At 48.9% G+C, this 19,063-nt stretch overlaps 4 protein-coding genes across 4 annotated transcripts; 1 reads left to right on the forward strand and 3 right to left on the reverse strand.

The window, feature by feature from the left end:
• Positions 1-2,091: 2,091 nt before the first annotated feature.
• On the forward strand, positions 2,092-7,349 carry PFICI_02039 (uncharacterized protein; the record flags this gene model as incomplete). Its single annotated transcript, XM_007830620.1, has 11 exons — positions 2,092-2,665; positions 2,716-3,319; positions 3,374-3,665; positions 3,721-4,111; positions 4,175-4,485; positions 4,602-4,924; positions 4,973-5,047; positions 5,131-5,477; positions 5,543-5,600; positions 5,654-6,222; positions 6,289-7,349. The coding sequence occupies 11 exons, from the start codon at positions 2,092-2,094 to the stop codon at positions 7,347-7,349; spliced, it is 4,605 nt and encodes a 1,534-aa protein (XP_007828811.1).
• Positions 7,350-8,984: 1,635 nt separating this feature from the next.
• Positions 8,985-9,288, reverse strand: PFICI_02040 (uncharacterized protein; the record flags this gene model as incomplete). Its single annotated transcript, XM_007830621.1, has 2 exons — positions 8,985-8,992; positions 9,042-9,288. The coding sequence occupies 2 exons, from the start codon at positions 9,286-9,288 to the stop codon at positions 8,985-8,987; spliced, it is 255 nt and encodes an 84-aa protein (XP_007828812.1).
• A 1,695-nt stretch (positions 9,289-10,983) lies between these two features.
• PFICI_02041 (uncharacterized protein) lies at positions 10,984-12,371 on the reverse strand (the record flags this gene model as incomplete). The annotated part of the gene is made up of 2 exons (XM_007830622.1): positions 10,984-11,667; positions 11,721-12,371. 2 exons carry the CDS (start codon positions 12,369-12,371, stop codon positions 10,984-10,986), a joined length of 1,335 nt encoding a protein of 444 aa, XP_007828813.1.
• Positions 12,372-14,898: 2,527 nt separating this feature from the next.
• PFICI_02042 (uncharacterized protein) lies at positions 14,899-16,818 on the reverse strand (the record flags this gene model as incomplete). The annotated part of the gene is made up of 2 exons (XM_007830623.1): positions 14,899-16,325; positions 16,392-16,818. 2 exons carry the CDS (start codon positions 16,816-16,818, stop codon positions 14,899-14,901), a joined length of 1,854 nt encoding a protein of 617 aa, XP_007828814.1.
• Positions 16,819-19,063: the final 2,245 nt, after the last annotated feature.

The raw sequence follows: 19,063 nt of genomic DNA on the forward strand, positions 1-19,063 counted from the left end.
GCAATTACCCTTTGGTGCTCCGACATATAGGCGGAGGAAGGATGCAAGTGGTTGGTAGCTGTTTTGTATCTGGCGCGATGGACAACCAAGCTCTTTTAGGTCCGTTGCCCTCTGATGTTGAGGTGACCTATATGAAAGCCAAAGGCAGATGCCCCGGCTTTAGAAACCGCCTGACGAAAGAGATTACATATGATGATCCTCGATTGTCAAAGCTCCCATTGACAGACGAGGAGAAGGCGCATCTCCTAGGTTGGACAGGTGGTCATACACTTGGAATCTCCTTGGAAACGCTGCATAGATTCAATTCGGAAGTGAAGTGGGTAGAACTGGTTTAAAGTAAGAATGATGCGCCACAGCATGGCTGTGCTGTGTGGCATGCTTCGCGTGACACAACGGGAAGGGTTACCAAGTCTATTTGTTCACACATTACTTTCGTAGATGTACGATATAGACCATCTTTGACTTTACTCTTTACTTTGGACACTTCTTATGATATATATAATATCAATTGATTGATCCAGTTGTCACATACGACCACAGATAGTTGAAAACATGGCATCCCGTTCGCTCTGCCCTAATTAAGCAACTAATCGCCGAATCAGTACTCAGGTGGGTGACCACTGGGGAATCCTCGGTGTTGTATGTTTTTTTGTTTATTCCACGGTCTTTTTGTCGTTGCGATTAGAAGAGTCAACATAGCATGAGTTGGGAGGGAGACGAGTTCGTCAAAGTTGATATAATATTACCCTGCACTACTAACCTTGAATACACTATGTCCCTGGGTAGTGTCTAAATTGTCGCATGCATGCCTCGCTTATTATCAGCTTGAAATGCCCAGTCTCCCAATGGAGAATTTCCTTCACGTCAAACTTATCAGGCTCTTGGGATTCCTCCTCATTGTCCTTTGAGCGATTTGGACATTTGAGAAATATCGGCTGACCAGCGGTGGAGCTTGTCAAGGCGGCGCCTCTTTGTTTAAGCTGTCGGGGGTGTTGAGTGACAGTCGACAGATTCAATTGCGAGAAAATCAGGCTGCATTAAGAGAGCCGCACGAAAACATGCCCTGAGCGGGCGCGGATCACTTACCGTCGCATGGTCCCATCAAGTTCACGCATTGCTGCAAATTTGCCTTGCCCGTGCCAACGGTGTGTGGTACCAACTTACGATTGGTGAGGGGAGGTTTTCATCCAGATAGGTAGGGCCATGATACGCAAATCAGAGCTGCGAGGCTCTTGGATATTGGACGCGTATTCGCTGATTGGTGGGATCACGCTTCGCGAATACCCTATCAACACTAATTGAGAGTCTTTTGCACTTTTCATCCCACCATTTGGGCTTGGCGGGCTGAATGTTCCCTGCAAAATCTATGGGCGTCATGAGTCTCCAACGCTGGACGTACTCGATAGATCGCTTCTTTTTTTTTTTTTTTTGAAATGATACTACATACCTAGTCTTTACGTCCATGATGTAGCGCTAGGCGATAACATGTCATAGGAAGAGAGCTCCCTAACATCCTCAAGTTGAAATGGAAACATATCGATCGCACTGCGTCGAATATTTATATGAAGTGAATCTCTGATTGAATTCATAGTCTACGGCTACGGCGGCTATCGAATGTAGAAGCAACGTCGAATTCGTGGGGCTGGACCGTGGCTGTTCTACTGGTTATAAGCCACTGCCTTCAAATACTGCCTTGCCACCTTGAACCGCACTCCATCTCCAATTATGCAGTGTAACAATATCATGACTAGTAGTTAATACTGGAAAGGCTGGCAGTTCGCGTATGATTAGCCGTCACAAGGCATTTTTTGGAAGATATGTCAGCAACAACCTTGTTTTGCTGCTGAAATCACTAGACAAGATCCCCGGTCAATATTCATGTTACGACAACAAGCCGGAGGGTGTTTTGTAAGGCTGTAAAAGATGAAAACCTCTACCTGCCCCTCAAATGATTCTTCCTCAGCACAACAAATGCGGAACCGTCCATAGACTTTCGCCCTGAACATGGAGTATTTCTCCAGCACGTCTACGGCTGACAGTCGTCGCACGAGGAGGCCATCTGTCCGAAGTCACTCAAGGAGTCGGGGTACAATGCAAGCCCGTCACTCAGAGGGTTTCACTGCACCGAATGATGAGGATGAGGACACTGATGCTTTTGAGGATGCTCAAGAGTCTTGGTTTTCAGACACCGCTTCACAAATACTAGGGCTAAGCCGTCAAATTTCACTTGACCCTTCCATAGCTTCAACTTCATCGCCGCCACCATCCGTCCCCAGTCGATCCTCCAGCAAGGACTACAACAATCAGGTACCTTCTACTGAAAGCACATCTTTCGTCGCCAACAGGACTGTCAGGAGTTCCTCTCGCGTTGTTGAACCGCCCAGACCCGACCACGCAGAGGCCGCCGCTGATACTCAATATCCACAGAAGTGTGAGGTTTGCGAGAAGCATCGGAAAGTAGTTCTCTACTGTAATGTATGCAAAAGCTCTTTCTGTGAAGCCTGCTGGGACGCGCAATTTGTCCACAAGAGGACGCGAGGCGGTGTATTACACGAAAGGACGGATCCTGCTATAGCCCAAAAGGTTCATAATGTTCTCTCCCCGCCCACGGATGGATTGGAGAGGGAACGACTTTACAAAGCGGACGAAGCAACTGCATGGTTTGGTAAGACGTCACGATAAGAAATTGGAGCCCATAGGCTGATTATAGCACAGGCATCGAGCGCCCTGAGGACAACTCCCCTCCGGTTTTCCAGGACTATGGCCGCTTCTCAGATCTCATGGGGATTACAGATCCCCTGAAGAGGCATCCAAGCTTCTTGGAGCAATGGACGCAAGTTGAGCGAGATCGCAGAACGCCGAGTCTTGTCTCATTCGTTGGACAGACCGGAGCAGGGAAAAGTACACTGGTCAAACTCTTGGTAGACTTCTCTGTAAATGGCACAGAGTGGTATTCAACGCCTGTGGTGGGACCTCGTGGTGCACATCTCCCATCTTCGGAGGATGTTCACTTGTATCTGGATCCGCGAACGGCCGACTCCTCCTGTCCACTATTATATGCTGACTGCGAGGGTCTGGAAGGGGGCGAACGTGAACCGCTCGGGGCCAAGTTCAAAAAGAAACGTCGCATAGACAATTCCAAGCTGCCAGACGACGAAACCCAGCGGCACGTGGATGCTAGCGGAGTCGTTTCTGAGAGGGAATTAGAGTGGGCAAGTGGTCCGCGCTCTAGCACAAGAGAGTTTGCCGTTGCGAATCTTTACCCCCGGCTACTGTACACATTTTCGGATGTGATTGTGTTCGTGCTACGAAACCCAAGGTCAGTTCGCCAAGAATCTTGTAGAATCTTGTATTTGTATCTAATATGTACTAGGACGATTGAGCAAGTCTTCGTGCAACTTGTGAAGTGGGCGGCATCGGCTATTGAGACGTCCTCAAATCAGCCAGTCCTACCCCACGCAATTATCGCACTCAATGCATCAGAGTACGATATACACCCCGGTTTCTGGGATGTGAAGTACAATACTGAGACTATCTTGGAGGACCTGGCAAATACGGTGAACCGTAATGACACGTTCAAGAAATGGTCTCAGTTCTGGAGGGAAAGAGGCAAAACTATCAATAACCTTGAAGAGCTCCTGCTCTGTTACTACAGCTCTGTCCAGGTAAGCACAGTATTCATAAGCCTCTATACCATCTACTAAACAATTCTTTCTATAGATAATTCGATTGCCAACTGAAGGTCGCCCAAAGCTCATGGCCGAGCAAGTTGAGAACCTGTATAAAGGAACGTTTTCAGCTTGCGTAGCATCACGAACAGCTCGACACAATGTGAGAATGCTGCTAGATGTAGACGACTTGCAGGCATACCTGCAAGACGCTTTCAACCATTATTGCAGCACTTTAGAGTCACCATTCGATTTCGTTCAGGCATCCTTCCGACACTCACCAATCCCCCAGGATTTCGGTGGAAACATACTGAAGCTGGCTTTGGGTATGGTGGAGCTATGGGAAAATCAGCCGCAAATGACGGCTAGGCGCATCTTTTCTGAGCTCAGCTACATGGTCGCCTCTTGCATCATGCTAGACTCGGCCCGTAGTAAGAACAAAGGTATGTTGCGTAGTCACTTCTAAAATCGTATCACCCTGCGCCTAACTTTGATACATCATGCAGGCAATGCCTCACAGATCATTCGAAAGTATAAAAATCATCTTGATGATGCAATGCAAAACTTTTGCAATCAGCACTGGCGTTGCGAATTTGTCGATCAAAGAACTGGGGTCCGATGCGTTAATGTGCGGTCGGGACACAGCGCAAAGGGCCACCAGTCCACGGATGGGAAAGTCTTTGCCACTGGAGAATACGTCTCTTCGTGGAGTTGGGAAGAGAACGAAAATGAGTTTCCTAACAAGGTCTACCATTGTTTTGTGGAACTACTCAAAAAGCTCACTGACAGAGAGCCCGGCATCGAAGGAGAGGAGCAGGTAAGTATCCTGTCCTCATCATTCAGTTGACGAGAAAGTTGGGAAATTCTTTTCACCAAACCGCTGTAAAGTCACAAAAGCAAGACAGGGATTTGCTAACATTTACTCTTCCAAAGGCTGCGGCGGGGATTCACAAGAATTCTGTGCTGAAACATTTCTTTCGTCGTGCAACAAGTAACGGCCAGTTGCTGAATCACAACACTGCATTAACCAGTCACACAGCTTGTTTCTGTTGTCTTTTCGGTCAAGCAGACCACTTCCTCCCCTGCGGACATGTGCTGTGTACAGAATGTATAAACACTTATGGCAAGGCAAACGGTGCTACAGAGGTTGAGATCCTCGGATGCCCAATTGAAGGCGATGATCGCCCATATATCCAACCATGGATAGTCCATCTCAAGCCAAAGTCAGCCGGCGTGCGCATTTTAACACTGGATGGGTAAGTGCGACACTTCTTTCTATCCGAATCGATAACTGACACACGCAGTGGTGGCATCCGCGGTATTGTCGAATTGGAGGTGCTTCACCACATACAGAAAGCCGTGGGTGATATCCCCATACAGTGCTTCTTCGACCTTATCGTGGGAACAAGGCAGGTCTCTACGCTTCAAATTTGAGATGAGATAGTGTCTTACAAATTCACAGTACGGGCGGCCTGGTCGCCTTGGGCCTCGGCACAAGGAATTGGACCATCCAAGAATGCATCGACGAGTTTCTGAGGCTGTGCCACGGGGCTTTCACTCAACGTAGCGGGACGGAAATTCCATTGATCGGAGCGTTTGTCGAAAACTATCATCATTCCAAGTATCAGACATCAACGCTGGAAGATGTGCTCACTCGCGCATTTTCGAGCGACCTGAATCTTTTTGGAGGTGTCCGGCCCGCTTCTTCATCAACTCCAGCGAAGGTCGCTGTGACGACAACATCCATATCTGCAAACAACACGTACTTGCTCACAAACTACAATCATCCTCGTGCCAGTCCAAAGCAGAGTATGTAGCAACATTTTTCCGTATTGTGACTGCCATCGACTCGAGACAGCTGACACTGAAACCAGAACACTACCATTTCCAACGTCCCGAGACTTCCTCATCCGAACTCAAAGTTTGGGAAGCGTGAGTTTCTCCAAGCTACACCTCAAAAGATTTATAGGCTAATCTTTTCAAAGTGCTCGCGCAACTACGGCGGCACCTCGCTATTTCAAGTCTTTCCATCATGCCCCTTCACGAAAAACATATATTGATGGCGCGGTGTTTCACAATAACCCAGTTCGGCTAGCTGACTCGGAAAGGAAGATTCTCTGGCCTGACCACAGTTTTCCGGACATACTCTTGTCCCTTGGAACAGGATACTCTGTCGGAGTCACGAGAGCCGAGTCAGAACATCTGGCAGCTGCTCGAAGAGGGATATTCAACCATGGCCGAACGCTGTACAAGATTCTTCGAAGTAACATGGAACAGACGCTGGATTGCGAGCGAACATGGGAAGACTATTTTTCCACGGTGGCGAACTCTTTACCGAGACACATGTCTACTTCCAGGTTCATCAGGATCAACCCAGAGATTGGCCAGGTACCAGCCTTGGACGAGAAGGATAAGATGAACGACTTGCGTAGAAGAACCCATGACGCTATTTACAGAGACCCTCGGATTGAAGAAATTGGTCGACACCTCATTGCCACGTGCTTTTATTTCGAGCTTCTGGATGCTTCAGAGAGTGGCCAAATTGTCATTTCGGGTAAGTTGATCACTCACCTACCGGCTTGGACTGCAATGTGTGAAGGTTGTTAATGGAGGGAAACAGGCAAGCTTCAGTGCCGATTGGCCCAAGGGTCCCAAGAGATGCTTCAACTAGGCAAGCAACTCAGAAAGCGTTGCTTGGGTAACGAAGTCGTCAGTTTCGTGGCCTATATGGAAGGAGACGTGCAGCCTATACACACAATCCTCCTCACAGACCATGAGCTAGAAACAATGATCTCTAGGAAGAGATTCGACCTTGGGAGGAGAGTATTTTCCATCAAAAGCAAGGTCTTGCCTGTGCACTTCGACATGTACTTCGGTGGTGTCTCGAAGCACCCAATCAGTGGATTCCCCCGGAGCTTTTTTGATGGTGACACCAGTACGAGCTCTAATGGAGCTTCGCACAAAATGATCACCAGCTCAATGTCGACACGCTACACTCATGGCTCCAGAAGAGCTAAATCAGGAGGTGCATGGCAACCTCCGGATCTAGCAGAGAAAGGCAGTTTGTCCAATCTCAAGCAATACGCCAATCCAACACGTATTTTAGGCGACGACGGGCTAGATGAAGGGTTCTTGCCTCATTTCAATCGATCTTCAGTAAACCCGCACAAACCAGCAAATACCACAACGCCTCAAACCAGGAAAGGTGGTATTCGAGATGCATTCAAAGCCCTACTAATTCCACTGAACACGCGCAAGGTAGGCTCAGAACAACAAACTCCTCTGTCGCCTATCAAATCACCTGTATATGAGCTACCAGGGGCTGGGTCCTCAGCAGGCCTGGAGGACAAGACCGCGCTTGACGAGCAGCTGTCAATGGCTCATAGCTATTACAATGTTCCGCCAGAAGACTACGCAGTGTATCGTCAATGGGTCAACCTCCTCCAGCCAAATGATGCCAAGCTCACAAAGCCTTGGGCTCCTTCTATCGGGCAAGGTTCTTCAGGGCATTCTCAGTCAAATACATCGGGTACGATTTTCGAAATGGCAGGAGATACAATGTTTCCGGTAGAGATGGACTCAAGGGGAGAAGAGCCAGAGACGGCAAATGACGTCGCATTGACGACGAATGTACCGGGCACCAACTCTGATTCATCCCTAAACAATCCGGGTTTTTTCTGAGTAAATCACATCCTTTGTTCTTTTTTTTTCTTTTCTCTCTAATTTTACATATGTATTCACGACAGCAGCACAGGTGGCTCAAATATCACTGCTTCCGGCTATTCTCGGCACCACCGATACCAAGACCGACACGGGCATTTATCCAGCAATCGCCAGTAACCTACCAGGGTCCGACTTTGTTTTCAAAGATCCACTGCCACCCGGATTCTGCAGGCGTTACTGGCGGCAACGTCTGTGCTCACTTTGCTGAGCTGGTCGCTCGGCGCTGAGAAGCCCATGCTGCCGCAACCTCCGACGAGCATTGCTAGCGTCCTTGCGCTATTAGTAGGAGGCAATGTGCTGGAGCATATATACAGGGACGATATGGGTGACTGCCAGACTTTGGAGGAGGCGAAATCGCTTTTTTCTGATGACTTGAGGTTTCGACTGGGTTGGGGGGCTAGGCGAGAACGATGAGCCTGGTGCTTCAGGGCGTTTTGGGATCTGGACTGTTCAACGCACGCCAGTCGATACAGACTCGTATGATACTTCTCTGGACGATGAAATTGTTTGATTTGAAATGGGCTGAAAGGGGAACTGGGCACATGGAGGCACAATAATGATTATTAGTATTAAGGTCCATCCGCTTATTCTTAGCCCCGAATCAGTACTCAGGTGGATGACTACTGGGGAATCCTCGGTGTTATATGTTTTTTGCCTTTTTTTGTTTCTCGACTTATTAACCAGTCGTAATTCAGACCGGATAACGGCTTTAAATTTTAGTGATTTTACTTTATGGAAGGTGGGTGTTGCGATAGGTATTAGGTAGTTAGCAAAATGCTTAATGGAAGGGGATATGCGTGGATTTATTTAAAACGATCTCGTTCCTCCACACGAATATACACCGCCTAGTCACTTAAAATATCATTTAATTAATACTCCCAAATCTCTTTGGATTAAATTAATTTATTTATAAAATAAAAAATCAACTCGACCTTGGCTATTTACCAGCTTTAATCTGCGTATTCCAGATTATTGGCTTTTACGACGACCGATCCAGTGCTGGTATGCCAGCCATTTGTATTATCAGCTTGAAATGCCAATTAAAAGATAAAAATCAAAAAGACCAAAAACATACAACACCGAGGATTCCCCAGTGGTCACCCACCTGAGTACTGATTCGGCGATTAGTTGCTTAATTAGGGCAGAGCGAACGGGATGCCATGCTTTCAACTATCCGTGGTCGTATGTGACAATCAGACCAGTAAGCTGATATTATATTCTACATGAGAAATGCCCAAAATAAAGAGTAAATTTCAAGATGGTCTTCATTATACATCTACGAAAATAATTGTGAACAAACAGACTTGGTGACCCGGCAAGGCAACGCGGGTTGCTGGTAAGGCTTGCGTTGGGGGACGAGGGTTGCCCATTTGCTTGCCGCACTTGAAGAAGAAGAAAAAAAAGACCATTCCACCAATGTACCCACTACCCGTCCGACCATGTGTCCTAAGCTATGGCTTTTTAGAGCCAGAGCAGCGACGAGGCGTTGGTGAAAGCCGGGCAGCCCGTCTCCCCGAAATGAATATCGAAATGGGTCGATTTCTCATTGCATCCGGTGACATTGAAGATGCGCGCTATATTGATACTCCCAAGTCAGCTTCCTGCAGTCGCAGTGTTTACATCGAAACAAGTGTGTGTACAATGTCTTACCGTCGGACTGCGCCGTGTTGGACAGGACGCTGAAGAATTTGGCGCTGGCCGGCTCGTGCAGGTTGAAACAGCCTCCATCCGCGGGCTTGGAGACGGTGTCGGTCGCGAGAGGGGTGCCACTGCAAGAACTGTCGGGGAACCAACCGATGCTGATGACGCCAGCCGTGACCTGACGGGACTCGGAGCCGGGCATGGCTTGGACGCCGGCCAGAGCGAGGAGAGTGACGACGCTGGTGGTGAGCTGCATGATGATATGTGTGTTTTAGTTCAAGGTTCTGGAAATGGAAGATATCTGTGTTTATGATCTGGATCGCTGATGATGTGAAAACGTTTTGGTAGAAAACAGAGCAAAAACGCTGGCATATTTATACTTCTCAAGAGAGGTGATCTTCACATCAAATGCGCATTTCGGCCAAGCCACCATCACCAGACCGTATACATGCTGAGAGGCTTTTATTACTGTCAGACGATCCAAAGTTGGAAGTCTGGATCAATGGCATCACTGGTGATCAAAGTTGCTCAAAAAGGTTATAAGAATGAAAGCCCAAGCGCTGCCGATGATGAACCCCAGTCTGCACAGAAGATGGAAACTACAATGCCCATGGCAGTGATATCAAGTCCACATGAGATGTATCGCAATGGGCGCTCTTTTATTCCGAATTCATCTAGTTTGGGCTTCTATTGCCCGGTTCAACGCACCTTGAAAAAATTCTGGAGATATGATGGAATTTCGGTCTGGGAAACCTGGTTCAAGGGCTTTCGTGTTGAAAAGAACAATCGTCAAGGACTCATCGCCGAGTGCCATGTAATACTCTGACGGTACTGACCAGTGTGTCTGTTCGTTTGCCACTTTCTTCGATCATGGATAAGTATGCAATCGAGAGGCGGTTGCTACCTAGGCACAAATTGCATAAATGCTGCGCTTGACTGCTTTTGTTCCTGGGAAGCAAATGAACCAAGTAAAATTGATCAAAACTTTTACTCAACGCGATCTGGCGGAGGTAACTCTAATTACATGCTGGAGGAAATCCAAAAGGGAAAAACACAAATGAGTGGGCATCAGGAGATTCCCCTACTCACCCAAGGGCTCGAGATTCTGCACCCTAACATCTGGCCATGCAGGCGGGACGTCTGAACCTTCAGGCCGCTCGACCACGAAACCAAGCATCCTGTGTCAGGTACCCGGTGACTGGTCATTTGTTGAAAAATCGGTGCACTATTGGACTTGTCACTTGATATGCCTTTGAGCTCTGGTTGGGTGGGGGACGTGGGTGTTTGGGAGCCGGGCGGGCAAACGCAGACCTTCGGTAGTAGCTACATACATATCTTTTCAGAGTGCATTTCTATTCTGTGGCGTCTTGGCGAGTACGTCCCATTGTGTCGTCTTCGCCGTTGTGAGTGGTAATATTCTACTTCCACGACGTCAATTCACACTCGGTAAGTCGCATATTCCTGACTTCGAACAACAGCACGATGACGCACAAACCCAGCAGCTTTTATCGCCTGAAACGGATAGTCTCTTGATGCCCTTATTCTTTGGAAGTCTCAAGACGATATTTCAGCCTCCTTACCAGTGATACCCTTTCCTCGGGTCGTACTAAAGTCTGACAATAGCCAGCTTTGCGCACTCGTTGACTTTGCATAGGGCTGAGTCTTGATCAAGTCCGACGAATCACGACACAGAACCAAATAGACGCAAACCATGGTTGTCTCAGACCATGTGATGTCGTACAAAACGCCATTTGCCTCATTTGAGCTAGAAATAGCCATGATTGGACAAAGAGACTCGTGTGTCACATAGAAAGAACCGGTGCGGAGATCAGAACCTGATTGTTTCAATTGATCTGAGTGTCTTTACAATTTTCATTACTATTATAATTATCCCCCGCACGCTTCCCAAGTGTACCAGGGAAGGCGCACGCACTCCTCGCTATTTTACTTATTACGTCTCAGAGCCGTATGGTGCATAAGTAGGAGCCGTGGTACCATCACACGAGTACTGGACGAGGTAGTCGCTCGTGGAGCTGCTCGCGCTCAGGACGACAGTGCCGTCAGGTGCAGTGACCTGCACATTGAAGCCGAAAGGACCGTCACCCTGGCTGAACAGGATGCGAATCGGAATGTACTCTCCAGCCGTGGCAGTGTAGGTACCGACAATGCTGCCGCCGCCACCGGAGCCGGCGCCGAGCTCGGGGTACGTCACATCCAACAGCGCGTTGGCACGGGTCCAGCCAGAATAAGCAGTAGCTCCAGCCCATACGAGGACAATGTCATCTGCGCTGGTGATCTGGAAGGTGAAAGATCCAGTCTGGCCTGCGTAGAGGTAACCGCGGTAGTTGAGCGCAATGTTGTTGCAGTTCTCCGTGTAGCCGTAGAAGCTGAAGGTGGACGAGGTGTACGGGCAGGAGCCGCTGATACCGCCAGCAGAGCCAGCAACGCCCGAGACGGTCGGTGTCTGAGTCTTGAAGTAGGTAGGATCGAACTGCGAGTACGACCCGTCCGAGTTCACGCCAAATGGCGAGACATAGTATGCAAACTGTGCGCCCTGGTTGGAGCAAGACAGATCAGGGGTCGGGCTGGGGCAGTAGATGTCTGTCGAAGTGGGAGTGACAGTAACTGTGGTGCTCTGTGTGCATATAATCAGTAAGATATCAAGTTTTGTTCAATGATTGAACTTACAGGTGTGGTCACCGGGGTGTAGTAGGGGGTGGTAAGCGGCGTAGTTGTGGTTGTAGCCGCGACGAGGGTAGTTACAGAGGTCGTCGGGTACACACTCGACACAATAGTACTCGTGCTGGTTGGGGTGGGGACCTGGAGACAGCTGCAAGCCAGAGAGACAGCAGTGGCAGCGAGGTTCTTCAGGCAGTCCGGCGTGGGTATGCTGGACTTGGTCGAAGTTGCAATGGTTGTGGTAGACGACTTGCTAGTAGTCTTGAGTCCTCGCTTCTCAGGTGCCGTGCTGATACAGGTTGTCACCGTCACGGCGTCTGCGGTGGCCGTGTACGTGACGGTGGGAGCAGTGACGGTGTCCAAGGTCACCGTGGGGACGGTAGAAGTCTCGGCAGTGACAGTGTCGGTACCAGTGGTACTCGTGATCGTGCTGCTGAGGTAGCTGGTGCTTGTCGACGTCGTGTAGACGGTCGACGTCTGGATGCCCAAGTAGCTGGAACAGAACGGACTGGCTGAAGCAGCAGCAGAAAGTGCTGTTACCACTGAGTCAATGACCAGGCAGGCAAGATTGCCAGTGCGCTCCTCAAGTTCGGCCTGCGCTGCTGGCAAGGCCATGACTGAGGAAGCGCCCAGAAGGGCAGCGGTGAAGGTGTAACGCATCTTGGACTATATTGGTCGAGACTGGAGAGAAGAGGCTTGCCACTGATGATCTCTCAAGGAAGATTGATACTCGCATCGATACTTATACATTTTTTTCTTCCCCATCGTGGTCAGTTATTCACTTTGGTCCCGACTATGGCGGCTGCCAATTGACAGCGACCAAGAACATGGTCGAAGAGGCCTACACTGCTGAAAGCTGACATGCTCTCCAGTGCAGCTGAGATGTCGATAGTCGCTAGTATAGGTCGAGAAAAAATTCATCTGTCTGCAGGCTGATCTGGCACCAATCTCAATTCATCGAGATGAAATGGTGGACATCGCCCAATTTGTGTAGTTCCAGCTCGCAAAGGGTCCAAAAGGGCGCAGCTTATTCCCCTGTTGGCTTGTCAAGGGTCTTGTCAGCGGTGCAGGGCGACTAGAAAAGAATGCAGAAAACAAAGCTGGACTACAGAGCTCCATAGCGACGCTTGTTGCAAAATGGATAAAACAGGCAAGTTGGAGTACGCGCACCCCACTACACACCTATGGATAAGTCGATAACAGCCACTGCAGCCACAAATACGTATTGCACCAACTGCACTTACTGGATTTGCACCCACTGCACTGCACCCACTGTATTGCACCCACTGGACTTGCACCCACTGGACTTGCACCCACTGGACTTGCACCCACTGGACTTGCACCCACTGGACTTGCACCCACTGCACTGCACCCACTGCACTGCACCCACTGGATTTGCACCACTGGACTTGCACCAACTGCACTTGCACCAACTGCACTGCACTAATTGCATTATACTAATTATATTGCACCTTTGCATTTATTGCTATATTTATTAATAATACAATATAATTAAAAATATAATATAATAAATATAATATAATAAATGCAAAGGTGCAATATAATTAGTATAGTGCAATTAGTGCAGTATAATTAGTGCAGTGCAGTAGGTGCAGTCTAGTGGGTGCAGTCCAGTGGGTGCAAGTCCAATAGGTGCAAGTCCAGTGGGTGCGATACGTATTTGTGGCTGTCGCATGCTTTTTATGGTGTATAGTGCTTTACGGATTATATTGCTTTAACGAATTTTATTATTATAATTTAGTTGGCGACGATTGATTTAGAATGACTTACGTAATTATTAGTGGCTATAAAAAGGAGGGAGGGTAAGTCTAATAGTGTTTTTTGGTGTAAAATCCATTTTGCAACAAGCGTCGCTATGGAGCTCTGTACTGGACGCCCCACCGCGCCGAGTTTGCGGGGGAGCTGAAATAGAGATTGGATCGCACTATAAACCCAAAAACGGACACCTGGTCAATGCTAGTATAGAGCTGATCACTGCTCAGTCTGCTTGGCAGGGGATTCTAGACTTACAAGTCCCGGCATGTCTGCGGCAAATATTCCAACTTGGGTATTTGCCTCGTAGCATTATTCTCAGTTTGGTAGATATGGCCATGCTGAAAAAAGGTCGCCGAATAGTGTCTCTTCCAAAGGTGCCTGCGAGGCGCTATACGAGAATTGGTTCAGCATCGCAGATGCGGTGGGGTCTTGGGGAACATCGCCCAGAAAATGGCTCTCGAGGGTTTCCTGCCGTGGACAAGGCATGTATGGCAAACGACGAGTCTCGATCTGGCTGTTTGTTTTGTGGAAGGCCGTTCTCGATGGCTCGCGTGTTCTGATGTGCCGGATGCCTTGCATCCCGAATCAAGGCCTGCATTGGTGTGCCTGTCCCAAATCCAGTGGCTGTCTGCGCCGCGGGGGACTTGTACTGCTTCGCAACCCAGGTGTGTCAGCTGACGATCAAATCTAATATGGGTGCCAGAAATTGGCATCTCGAGAGAAAGCATCTGGAATGCTGCGTGGTTCTTACCTGCAACTGCTCCGATGTTCCAATGCCAGAAGCTGGGCTGGACAAATTCTGCCAATCTGGCAACAGGCCGTGGAGTATGCCATCCTGCCGCCTGGTGCCGGCACGCATAACTTATTGTCTCTAGTGTTGGCATGATTCGTTTTCCGCAATCAACTTGGTCCCTCTGATGACCATTGATTTACGCTTAATCCTTTCGTGAGTTATAATTCTATGTATCCTCGAATCTTGCTCGTTGCCCACCGCTTCTTTTTTACAATATAGGTTAGCTTGGCGACTGAAACCTGCACATACGACCATAGATAGTTGAAAACATGGCATCCCGTTCGCTCTGCCCTAATTAAGCAACTAATCGCCGAATCAGTACTCAGGTGGGTGACCACTGGGGAATCCTCGGTGTTGTATGTTTTTGCCATTTTTCTCTTCTTGACTCATTAACCAGTCGGTCATTAGACCGGACAACGGCTTTAAATTTTGGTCGTTCTACTTTGTGGAAGGTGGGTGTTGCGACAGGTATTATGTAGATAGCAGGGTGCTTGATGGAAGGGGATATCACACGAACATACATCGCCCAGTCACTCAAAATATCACTCAGTTAATACTTCAAAGTCTGTTTGGATTAAATCAATCTATTCATGAAGTGGAAAATCAACTCGACCTTGCCTATTTACCAGCTCTAATCTGCGCTGCAATCTTCTCTGCCAGCGCGTATACGGTACTCTGCGGGTGACCGGGTGGAAGCAGGGCAAAACTACTGGCATCGACAACACGAAGTCCCGTCACACCAATGACCTTGGCGTCGCCATCTACCACAGCATTCGGGTCATCTTTCTTGCCCATGCGACATGTACAGCTTGCATGCCAGATGGTCATGACGGTACTGCGGATCGTCTGCAGGATCTGCGCGTCAGTCTGAACGGCCGGACCGGGAAAATATTCTTGGCCATCCGGATCGGCTAGCACGCCCTTCATGGCCTGAGAGGCAAAAGCGGCGCGGAGACGCTTGTATGTAGCTATGGCGACAGCGACATCCGTGGGGTCAGTCAACCAGTTTGGATCAATCTGCGGGGGCACATTGGTGTCGGCGCTGGTGATAGTGACGGATCCACGACTTAGGGGTGCGACGAGTCCGCCCAGAATGGTGGCGTATTGATAACCATCCTTGGGTTGGGACGTGAACAGGTTCGAAAAGTCACCAACGTATCCCGGTGCAGAGAGAAACTCGACCTCGGGCCAGTCTGCTGGGAATTGAGCATCCAGGGTTGAGGCGGCGGACGAGGGAAGCAGTGATCTTGGCACCTTTTCCCAGCCCAAGTAATCGCATACGGGGTTGGTCAGAGGTCCTTGTTGTTTGGGCAGGTAGTTACCAGCGTATTCGGCGCCCACGTACAAGAGGTCATTGGCAAGGCGAGTCAACGTCTGCACATCGACGCGATGCGTAGGCCCGAAAAAGACGTGATCCTGCATACCCTGACCTACGCCTGGCCTGTCAGCAATAACGGGGATGCTGTATTTGCTCAGAGTTGCTGCCGGGCCCACACCAGAGACCATGAGGAGCTGCGGTGATTGGAAAGCACCTGCACTCAAGATTACTTCTTTGCGAGCATTGATCGTAAAGGATAGCAGGCCAGTTTGGTAAGTCACGCCAGTAGCCTTCTTTGCACTGTTGAATATGATCTTCTTGGCCAGGGCAAACTGAATGACCTTTAGGTTGGACCGGCCCGAGGCATCATCTAGGAAAGAGGTCTGGGAGCTTTCGCGGCTCATGTTGGTACTGAGGGTGTCAGAGCAGTATTGTGAGCCGAGTAGGCTGCCGCTGTTGAAGTCCTTAACGGTTGGGACGCCAATCTCGTTCAGAGATGGCTCCATCCAGCTTGAGAAGGGCTGGGCCCAGTTGGCGTATCCGACCTGAAGCGGACCGGCGCCGTCATTGAATGCACTTGCGTCGTACTCGGCAGAGGCGTTGGCGGCCCGGGAGTCAGAGGGAGGATGGAACTCGACGCTCTTCTTGAAGTAAGGCAACCAGTTGTCCCAAGAGTAGCTTGAGTCTCCGACTGCGTCTGCCCACTTTTGATATGATTGCTTGGTACCTATGGCATGAAATTAGCACTGTCCTTGCACATCTCAGGGAAAAGATCCAAGTCTGTCCCGCATACCTCTCTGATAAATCATAAAGTTTCTGGCCGAGCTCCCTCCCAGACACTTGCCGCGAGCGTAGTGTATTTTGCGATTGTTGGCACCAGCCTGCGGCGTCGTGACAAAGTTCCAGTCTACGAGGTTGGTGTCCAATGGGCTGGCTCCGACTCCGATCACGTCGCCAGAGGGCGTCGAAGACAATAGAGGATTTCCAGCCTGGTAATACGTGCCAGCTTCGAGGACTGCAACCTGGATATTTGGGTCCTCGCTCAGTCGGGCAGCCAAGGTTAGACCAGCCGTGCCACCGCCGACAATGACATAGTCGTATGTGCCAACCGGAATTTGTCGCTTTTCTTCCTGCTGGTTGTCATCTGGAATGGGACCTGCAAGGGCACTGCTGCTCATAAGAGCGGCTGCTGCCACACAATTGGCCCACGAGAGCTTCATTTTGGAGAATGAATATGGTGGTATGAAAAGATGTGCAGAACGACAGGTTGAACGTCTGAAGGAGAAGAGAAAAGGTCTTGCTGGACGTGCTTAAGTATATTATACTCGGCTGCTTTCAGCACAATCCAGACTTCTGGGGTGTGAAGACCAGCAGTCAAAGCGTAGATTGGTTGTTGGCTCTCCGAGATGCAAGTCATCCCGTCATCATTGCTTTCCAGCTCACACCTACCTTTGATCAGTAGGGTGTAATGCGTGAATCTTGGAAGCGACCAGTCGCGAGGTCGCAACTCCTGACATGACCATGAAGGTTGGTGCTTAGAGACAGAAGAGGGGTCTGTGCCCCTCGTATCGTCCCATGTTGCACTTGACGTTTTTGTGATTATTTAATTCGATCGGCACTTGGCCTTTTTAGAGTCCTTGTCTGTGTGGTATTTTGGGAGCGACTGTAGTATGTCCAACTCTTAGATCGTGCACTAGAGATTAGAAGGCGCACCCGATGGTGCGGTCGAGCCTCTGCGCCGTCGCCCGCCGTCTCCTCCTGAAACTTATATCTGCTCATTTACAATACAGGACTCTGGAGGATCCGGGTCCGCAATTAGCTAATGGTTTCTGTACAGAAATGGCGAAGTAGAAGAGGACAACCGCGAGCAATGTACTAAAAGCTTCTTTTCCTCGCGTTCCTGCATCGTCCTGGGCCTTGTTACATTTGCATACCTAGTTACACGACTAATACGTGGCAAAATATTGTTTGCTGCAACAGTTCAAGTGCCGGCCAGGCATCATGTATTGGAGTCAAGGTTGGTTTTTTTAATCTCCAACCAGTGCAGGGTTCAGTTGATTGTATAAAAGATGCTAATAGTACATTCTATATGGCCGAGGCAACCGAGTATGCATGTGCTTGGCTTGGACTACTGAACTCATGATGACAGTTCAAGTTCTTTGAACACCACAAACTTTAGCAATATCAGTAATCAAATCTGTATTGCCCAAAGTTCCGTCGTATAAACAAAATATGACTCAATGCACTTCCTCAATTGCAACTCTTGCTCGAAAATGTTGTCTCACTGCGGCCGTCCGTCCCGAGGAGATCCAGGCACAATCATGGTGGATTTTGACTCATGTAAGACATTTCCATGGGCGGTGCTCTATAGCTACTCGCAACGGCCATGGCACAAACCTCTTTTAGTGAAAATCTCGGCTTCACATGTCTGTTCAACCTCAATATTCTCATCTTCAGCCTCTCGTTCATGTATTGTTAGGAGCATCTTGCCCGTAGGGTTACAGTCACTTGACTAGCCTTGGCGGGGTAAATCAATGTTTACGGCACTCATAAATCACCATGGCAGAGGCGCGGAGACAAGGTCGCACACAATCTGCCGCAGCCGTCGATGCCAAGAATTAAAAGCAAACAAGAATGGATTATTCGAAAACGACCCTAATGGAAATGAAAATAAAAGGCACTGGAAATGGAGAATTGATGGCAGACTCTGTGTTCAGGCCTTGCGACAGCCATCATTGATCGTATTCCACGGAAGAAGAAGAAAGGCTTACAAGTAGCTGGTAGTAAATTGGAAAGGAATCAGCCATGGCTCTTGTTTATATTATTTCAACCGAATACCCTCAATTATAGGATGATGGGTGCCATTTATGCTTCTACATATGAAGATGTGATGGAAGAGCGTGATCGAGCGCATTGCCACTTTGCAGAGTCCACCCCCATAGTAGAAGAGGCAAAAGTGGAAAAAAGAAAAGAAAAAAAGAAGGAAAAAGAGAGAGATAAAACACATGTCACTATCCGTCCATGCTCAATGCAATTTCTCATAAGAGAAATTCTCACCGACATCACCTTTTCTACCACCAGCGGTTAACACTGTGCGCAGCCGGGTCGTAAAATTAAGCATGCCTAGGTAGATACGCAGGACACGACTGGAGTTCTCCGCATTTTCCAGCAGGGCTTCATCAGCATCTGCAGAGTCGCCCCCTCAATCACTATTTACTCCACGAATGACATGACTGCATCATTATGGCAGCGAACGGCGCAAATACATCCGGAGTATGAATCATATACGTCAGTAAGGCTTGGCCCGTCAGGCGCATTTCGCCTTCGCAGAGGCCATAAATCACTGCGCGATCATCAGAAACAGCACTACTAGCAAGACCTTCTCCATCTTCATCAGCAGTACGATTGTCCAGCTCGAAATTCGATAGTCCCAAGGTCAATATTCGTTAGATACTGGCTCTCAGC

This window comes from Pestalotiopsis fici (genome assembly GCF_000516985.1).
Source record: "Pestalotiopsis fici W106-1 unplaced genomic scaffold PFICI_Scf_1, whole genome shotgun sequence".
NCBI classification, from domain to species: domain Eukaryota; kingdom Fungi; phylum Ascomycota; class Sordariomycetes; order Amphisphaeriales; family Sporocadaceae; genus Pestalotiopsis; species Pestalotiopsis fici.